Genomic DNA, 8,915 nt, shown 5'->3' with positions numbered 1-8,915 from the left:
GTCCTTTGAGTAGAAAAATATATCACTTAACAACTTTGGAGAATAGAGTTATTTTTTGTTATCGGAATAAGAGGCTTAATGTTGAAATTATTGGATGATTAAGGAGGCTATTAAGGTTAATTTATAGAGGAAAGGGGAAATCGTAGATTTGTAGTTAGATAAGTTAGACATGAATTTTGAATTTGATTAATCTAATCTAATCTAATCTTATCTTATCTAATGAAATAACTTAATCTTTAGTAAATAGATTGATGATTAGTTTTTAGATTTGAGTAACTACTTAAAAGATTATTTACATGGATTTAAAACAACACACGCACTCAAATAAATATTTAATGTGTAAATAATAAAAAATAATCTTCAATGAAAAAAATTATTATTATAAAATTATGTAGTCGGTAAAATATTTTTTTAAGTATATTTATAAATTCAAGTATGGAACTACATTATAAAAATATAATATTATTCATTGTTTGGATTCAATGGAAGTTCATTTTAAAAAATTGAAAGTAAAATAAAGAAAAGATGGGGCGACAAAAAAAAACTAAGATATTGATATATTCCAAGTATTCATCAAGATCAATCGAAGATTACGACTTATTTAGGAAAAATAATCTTAAGTATCCACAAGTTTAGGCATTGTAAATCCTAGTCAATATAGGTACTAAAATCTAAACCAATCCACAAACAAAACTGCTCATTTTAACAAACAGCATATAAAATTATTATTTTATTATAAACTCAAGATTTTATTTATAATATATTTAATTTGTTTCAGATTTTATCTTAGTATCTTACCCATCCATTATTATTATTTAAATAACATTTTACCAATGTGAAATTAGATTTATTGATTTTTTTATTTTATAAACATAAAGCAATTTTTTTTTAATACTAGAACCTTAGAACTTTATATTTTTCAAAATCAAATAAATCAATACAATCCAAGTCACAATAGTTTATATCAGATTATACACTTCAAATCTAATTATTTTTTCCTCAAAACCAACCTAAAATGCCACCGCGAATATCCCTCCTTGTCAATGATTTTACCTAAATAATTGTATGCATTAAGATCAATGAATTATTACTATTTGGAGAACAAAATTTAAAAATAAAATGAAATTCTTAGGTATTGACAAGTTTCATGATTCTCTTGTTTCTTGATTAATGTTAAGGTCTAAAACTATAAAGCGCAGCCTCACAAATAGAATTGGTCAGTTTCAAACATTTTCTTTTCCCTTGAATTGAATCACCGATTTGAGTCTATCTTCCAATTCTCCTAATGTCAAGTATGAAGGCTATCATGGATATAAGCTTGAGAGTTGAGATAGCTTGGAATGCGTATCACAACTTGCAAGAAAGACAACATTGGAAGAAATATTGGTCCCTAAATTTCTCCGTGGATGGTGTTGACCGACACACACGCTTCAAAGACGAGAGAATTTGTATTGGAAAGAGATTTGTGGATACTTCACTTCCACCAAAAACAAAAAAAAAAACAAAAAAACAAAAAACAAAAAACATTTAAAACAAACATCAACACCCCTTTTATTTGTAAAACCGTGGTTAAATTAAATCCATCATTCGACACCAATAACTTGGCTATTAGATAAGATAACGGTTTATCTCTATCTTGTTATTGTTATTTGATTAAGTTCATGTCACACTCAGAATTAGTATAATTGAATCTCGAGTGTCTGCAATTGCAATTCAAGTTGGATACAAATGACGCAAATTGGATACAACCTAAAAATCAAAAATGAAAAATAAAAAGAGAAAAGAAATGAGGTTCCATCTGCCTGCATGCACAAATGAACTACAGCAAAGATATTTGACCAGTTTATTGCCTTTCATAATCCATATGCAATGCAGATCACAGACTCAATTTGAAATGCTTCTGTGCATATAGATGCTTCTATCTACATTGAATCTTGATGTTATATTTGCCACCACATTACTCGTGTACAGAGAGACATGTCACAGTGCCACTACGGATGCTTTAATGCTTAATTGCTTATAAAATAGTAATGAATGGAGAGAAATGTACTAAAAGAAAGATGACACATTTTTTTTTATTATTTTGATACATTTTGAGTTTTTCATTGATTGATATCACTGTTATTATAGAGAAGGGAAAAAATGAAAAGAAAAGAGGAAGAAAAAAGAATATACATGCCTTCCACATTCTTTTCTACAACAATCCAACAACACAGCTAAGATGCAATCTGTTTTCCAACCCTCTTAAGTGATGACCCAATAGCATACACCTGCCAATGCCAAAAAAAAAAAAATTAAAACTTCATTTGCTAAAGAAATGGTTCAATATATTACTAAGGAAATGAAGGGATGTATCTGTGGCTGATGGAATGCATTGGCAACTTTCAGGGCCATGCATATAGGATGTTTCAGCTAAATTTGCCATAAAACCATTTTTTAAATAACAAAAAGGAAAATCAATTATCGTATGTTTGGAGAAATTTTCAAAAATAATTATAATTACAAAAGAATCTATTTCATTCTCTTTTAAGGATAAAAATAGTAACTTCTCAGAGGATGTGGAATTACACTATCGTAATTAAGTTGAGGAAGCTAACTCGCTCAAAACTAACAAAAGTTCTAAGAGGGCAATGAGAATGAGATGTGTACTAACCAGAAAAGCAACTTTGCTAGGTAATCCCGAGAAGTGCCTACTGTATCGTTAAACTCATCACTGCTGTCTAGGTGATTATCTACATTTCCTTCTACTGATTGTTCAAGAAAATTGGCACTGACATCATCCCCAAAGAATCTTCCCAATATGTTCTGAACAAGTTGGTGAATTATATCTTCCACTTCTATTGATGAAGGCCTAGACAGTTCAGCCACCTGTCAAGATGGGTGAGGAAAAAGATTCATAAAGTAAAACAAGATTCCGGAATCAGTAACTGCATCTAATATATTAAAGGAAACAAGGACGAGGGAGATAAAGAGAGGGGGGGGGGGGGGGGGGGACTTTTTGCATTATAAATTAAACAAGCATCAGTTTGAAATGCAGGGAATAGGAATTACACAGAGTTGAAGCATTACCATGTCAGGATCCAGTGACCGAAGATATTCCAACAAATTGTTACGGACTCCTCTGTCGTACTCTAACTGCATTATTTCCTGTTTCTGTGCATTCAACTCCTGAAACAAAAACAGATTTCTCCAATTACTTTCAATTGTTTTAGAGAACAGACTAAACGGGTGTGCCGGACAAAACAACAATGGTTATGGTGGTGGGCTGGCATCGTCATGCATATTAACAACAGAAGACCACAGGAGCCTCCTTAGTCCTTACCAAGCCATTCCAAGGCTCCTTAATGATGAAACCTTAAGCTTTAAGACGCCAAATTTTACCATTATTGCAAAAGGAAATTTCATGTGTTGCTCATTCTCCTTTATAACTTTCAAAGTTGTGGAAGATGGAAACAAATATCATGGTTTCTAGATTATCGGGCTAGGGATAAAATCAAATTTCCATTGCAACAAGCAAAGCTCAATTTACTATCAGTGGAAACCACGATGTGCCAAATAGAAGCAACTCAATAATCCCAAAACATAAGCAAACAACATTGCAAGAACTAGAATAAATCACCCACCAAGGTGAGGTTCTTTTTCCATCCAAACTACAATACACTAACTCAAATTTTAACTAAGACATCTTGTTATAAAGTTAAAATAGCAAACATATTCCACAATCATGATATCGGTTACTAAGAAATACATGAAAAGGAGGATTACCTTCTTCATGTTTGTCAACTCAGACTGCAACTGCTGAATGTAATTCAGAGCTTGAGGAGGCAAATCTCCAAAAACTCTAGGGCTGCTACTGCTGCAACTTTCCAAATCCTTTAATCTCAATTCAGAATCAACTTCACTCTTCATGTCATCTCCTCCATCCTTCACTTCCTCTGAACGCAATTCACAACTGGAATCTTCGACTACACACGGCGATATATCAAAATTCCTCATCAGGGACATCCTATACTCCGCATTCCACAGAGTGTACCTAAACAAAATTAACCAATCTCACAAGCTCAATAACACACAAAAAAACATCTTAACACACAAATATGAACGTTATGAATTAACTTATCTATTGTTCAAATTAGCTTCTAACTAAAAATCTGCCTAAAAATGTAAAAATAAAACTGGATAAACCAACTCTCATTGGAATCTCAAACTCACCATCAAACTTTGAGAATCCCTCGGTGGATCAGTACTAGAAGTAGCATATATCCAAAAATCTTAGTACAGCAGCTTTTAAAGGGTAAAAAAGGGGCCATTTTCATTACAAAATCAATAAAAAACCAAACTCATCCAAATTATCTTATAATAATAAGAGTGAAATGAACTATAGGCAGCTGAACAACTAAGTCGAGCATGAAGAATTCAACTTGAACAGTTCAAAACATAAAAAATGAAAAACCAAAATTTGCCCCTTTTTTGTTGCAAAATTAGCCTAAAGCCGAACACGCATGGATCCAAATTACAAATTAATCAAGGAAATCATAGAAAGGAAACAATTTGGAGGTAGAAATTGGCGTACCCAGTGATGATTGAAGAGACAAGAAGACGGTGAAGTGGTTGCTTGGAAACGGTTACAGTAACGGAGAATTGGTCGGAAGGGAGTAACCCTAGCATGGTGGAAATGGTTTGCTTCATGGAGTCTCTGGCGGAGTCAGAAACACCTTTGGAGATGACGGAGTTATCAAGAGGCTCGATTCGGCGGAGCATGTTGGCTATGACGATGAAGCCTCGGTCGAAGGTCGACTTGCGAGTGGAAACGAGGTCGTCGGAGGAGAAGAAGCCGTCAACGCCGCCGGAGACGAGGCAGCGGGTTGTTAGAAGGCGGCGGCGGAGAAATATGGGAGGCGAAGGGAGTGGAGGTTTTGGAGGGTGGAGAGGGTTGTGGAGTGAGAGGTCTGTGAGACGAGAGAGGAAGAAAGGGCGCGATGAAACTGCCATGGAAGAAGAAGAAGAAAGAACGAATCTACCCTCAATCTTAATTCTTAGCCTCTTAGCCTCCTCCTCTTAGTGTTAGCTAACAACAACAACCAAAAAAATTGTTGTTGTTTTTTGTTATATTTGTTTTTTTGTTTTCTTTTGTGGAGTCATGTTGCTAGTGGCTACTTCCTAAATACTAATGCTAATTATAATTAGGGCACCATTCTTTTTTTTAGGAAATATAAGTTATTGAAATTGGCACATAAAAAATCAATACAAAAAAGTCATGACTCGTATCGAGGCTAATTTTTTGAAAATTAAAAAAATTTTGGTGTAATATTCAGATATTAAATTTTATAATATTTTTTAAAATTATGAGAGTAAGATAATATGATTCTGTTTTTAAAATTATAAGGTTCTATAATTTTAAATAATATCATAAAATCCAATATTTGAATATTATATTATAATTTTATCTGTATCTAAAAAAATAAATGTTGTATCGATTGTATATTTACATATAAAATATATATAAAAATATATAATATATATTAATTAATTTTTTATTTACATGTAATATTTTATTAAAAAAATATGCATGAATTAATTTAGTTCTTGAATAAAAGCCTTAATTAATAAATTTGATTTATCAAAGATATAAATATGAGTTAAATTCATATTTTCTATTTAACTTGTCTTAGCCTAGCATCCTAGTATGGTTTTATCTCATAAATGAATTTAACAAAAGAACTAATTTAACTTAAGTTAATATTTTTTAAAGACCAATTTTATCGTTAATGAAGTTAATTAACTAGATCTATAGATAATGTAACATTATCCACTCTTAAAATATTTATTTATTTGTAAAGAATAAATAAGAGTCAAGTATGATTTTGGTTTCTAAGGTATAGGTCAAAATTTTTTTTTTGTTTTTAATATTTTTTTCATACAAAATCGTTCCTAAAATTTAATTTAATTTTAAAATTATTTTTTTTTATCAAATATTTAATTTTTATTATCAAATTACTCCTAATTATAAAATTATAAAATAAAAAAAAAAGAAAAAAAACAGGTTAAAGGGGAAAGGGAACCACCGAGGGTATCAAGGAAGAAGAAGGGAAAGGAAAGGTAGGAAGAAGGGAATCACGCGAGGGGGGAAGGAATTCGTCGCCGCTGCTTCTCGTCGTTCGCATCCTCGCTGCCGAATCTCGCCGTTGCTCCTCTTCCTCGCTAGCTCGCCACTGCTCCTCGCATGTCGTCGCTGTTCCTTGCCGCTGGATCTTGCTGCCGGATCTCGTCGCTGCTCCTCTTCTTTGCTAGCTCACCGTTGTTTCTCGCTGCTGGGTTCTAATTCTGTTTTTGATTAAGTTGATTATTATGTTTCTATTTTTTATTTCGTTACTTAAGTTGATTATTCTGTGTCTATTTCTTTTGTTAATTACATTATATTTGTTGATTTTGTTAATTGAACTGTTGTTGTTGACTCTGATTCTATTCTGATTGATTCTATTCTTCTTCTGTTTCTTTTTTGTTTCTGATTCTATTCAATTCTTTTGCTTCTCTGTTTTGATATTTTGATATCCGTTAGTTGAAATTTTGTTGTTACTATTGAAATTATGTTGTTGTTGTCTTCTTCTACTTCTTTGTTTTGATGCTGCTGTGATGGAGAAGAAGAACTGGGTATTGCTGTGATGGAGAAGAAGAATTGGGTATTTTGGTGAAGAAGGAGAAGAGTATTTTAGTCCGAAGGACGATTTTAAAATTAAGTTAAATCTTAGAGACAATTTTGTAGGCAAAAAAAAAAGTTGGGGACAAAAAAAATTTCGGCCTATACTTTAGAGTCCAAAATCGTATTTAACCTAATAAATAATCATTTTTAACCATAAAAGATTTAGTTGTTGACAAAATTAACCATAAAAAAAAAAACTAACGTTGTATTCATAAGACATAAATTACGTTCGATAAAAATAATTAATTTTTAATTTTATTAAAATATTAACTAAAATATTAAAATTACTCTTATTTTATTATCTTCAATCTCTTTTTCTTTTTACTTTATCTATGTCACTATTTACAAGCAGTAGCAACAAAAAAAAAAAGATGAAGATAAAAAAATAATTTAATTTCTCCATTCTTAATTGATTTTTTTAATTTCTTTCTTTTTGTTTTAGTTGATTTGCTTTATACATGGTTCAATTGGAAATATTAATCAATTTTCTTGCTCTATTTTCTTCTTCTTTGCTTCTTAGTTCTTACACAAACATGAAATCCTTGGAATTGTTGTAAAGGCAAGTCCTTTAGTGGCAAACTGTTGAAGAGGATTATAAGAAGAAGAGAATCAATGGTTGCTTGCATGATGGTGATGTTGTTTATCTCTTTTTGTCTTATTATCTTGGTCTCTATTTATTGTATTTTGTTAACGGTGGTGTTGACAATGGTAGTATAGAAGTGGTGTTGAGAGTAGTTGTAATGGTCATATAATAATAACATTCAAAATCTAAAAAAAACAATGATTTTATTGTTAACAGAAAGTTGACTTAAAAATTTTAAAATGTTGAAAATAATGAAAGAAATATAGTAGTTTTAATATTTTGATTAATTTTTTTAATCAAAATCAATAAAAAATTAACGATTAGTCACTTTGTCAATCATAATTCAATTTTTATAGGTACAAAGTTAATTTTATTATTTTATAATTAGTTTTATCAACGTTTGAATCATACTATATTTGTTAAATTGTTACATGGAATTCTAATTCTCCATCCATGCTATCATGGAAAAAAAAAAAGAAAAAATGGTTTTGTTTGATATTATTTTTACTAAAGTGAAAGTAATTGCATTACTTTAAAAAAGTGATACAAAATCCAATATGAGATCAAAGAAATAGTAACAGTGTTCTTCTAATTGAAATCATAAGTGGTTACAGTAATAACCATTAAACTAAACAAAGAAAAATACAGTAGAAAATTAGAAAACTTGTCTTCTATTCATCTCCTGACAGATCTTTCTTGTTGAGTTCGAGATCTGTTGGACAGGAATCTTCTCATTTTCAAACACTTCTTTATTATGTGTTTTTTACAATGTCCAACAAAGAGCAGCGAAGATGTTGAAGACGTCATCACCTTTTCTCCCACTTCCAACACCTAATAGTACCTTGGTCCACCACTCCATAAAGGGGGAACACTTTGCAACGGCGACGCTAGCTTCAAATCAACTACTCCCTATACCTCTTGAGCCAGGCTGCACCATAGAAGGTCGTGGATGATGGTGTCAAGGGCTAATTTGCATATAGGACACAAAGGTGGAGTCGACTGGAAACGTTGGTGGATGAGGCTCAATACAGGTAATCTTTCATGCACAGCTCTTCATAAAAAGATTTTTATCTTTGTTGAAAACTGTAAACCCCAAATTTTTCTCCAACTTCTTGAGTTTTGCATGATTGCAGGTAGTTGATTTGTCGGATCATGCGCAAAGTCATACGCAACCATATATCCAAACGTCACATCATATCGCTTCTTGGAGTTCAAGGCCCAAATTAGAGAGTCCTTGCCATTATTATTCATCTCTATAGAGAGGATGCAGGTACTTACTTTAGGGAGAAAGATTAATTCGATAAGCTCTCTGTTCCATCTTCTTCCTATGGTCAGTAAGTCCTTTACTCTATTAATTGTTGAAAACATATTGTTGCTGGATTAATTGTTGAGACTAATATGATATGGGTATGGGTGCGGCAGCTAGGATTCTTGCCAAATATTAACATCATCTCTTGACCTTATACTCTACAACAAGCCTTTTTCCATCACTTTTTCACCTTCTAAGAGACTTTGCCAGCTCCAAAAAGGGTTAGTCCCTTTGTCTGCAGTCAAAGAAGACTTATATCTAAAATACTTACCCTTTAACATTTTGTTAAGTAGTGCATTAGGATTAACAGCCAATCTCCAAAA

At 31.8% G+C, this 8,915-nt stretch overlaps 1 protein-coding gene across 1 annotated transcript; it reads right to left on the bottom strand.

The window, feature by feature from the left end:
- Positions 1-2,047: 2,047 nt before the first annotated feature.
- LOC112783854 (uncharacterized) lies at positions 2,048-5,151 on the bottom strand. The gene is made up of 5 exons (XM_025826927.3): positions 4,574-5,151; positions 3,766-4,033; positions 3,070-3,168; positions 2,654-2,868; positions 2,048-2,270 (listed from the first exon to the last, which is right to left on the bottom strand). Exons 1-5 carry the CDS (start codon positions 4,990-4,992, stop codon positions 2,195-2,197), a joined length of 1,077 nt encoding a protein of 358 aa, XP_025682712.1. The 5' UTR covers positions 4,993-5,151; the 3' UTR covers positions 2,048-2,194.
- Between the last annotated feature and the right edge of the window lie 3,764 nt (positions 5,152-8,915).

The sequence above is a fragment of the Arachis hypogaea genome, chromosome 20, assembly GCF_003086295.3.
Source record: "Arachis hypogaea cultivar Tifrunner chromosome 20, arahy.Tifrunner.gnm2.J5K5, whole genome shotgun sequence".
In the NCBI taxonomy this organism is placed as follows: Eukaryota; Viridiplantae; Streptophyta; class Magnoliopsida; order Fabales; family Fabaceae; genus Arachis; species Arachis hypogaea.
This window is presented reverse-complemented; position numbering and strand designations above follow the sequence as displayed.

Coding starts and splice junctions, on each gene's coding strand:
- LOC112783854 (XM_025826927.3), bottom strand. CDS start 4,992: ATGGCAGTTTCATCGCGCCCTTTCTTCCTCTCTCGTCTCACAGACCTC. Junction 4,034..4,573: donor GTCTCTTCAATCATCACTGG/GTACGCCAATTT, acceptor AATTTTGTTTAG/GTACACTCTGTGGAATGCGG. Junction 3,169..3,765: donor AGTTGACAAACATGAAGAAG/GTAATCCTCCTT, acceptor TTTTTGTTTCAG/GAGTTGAATGCACAGAAACA.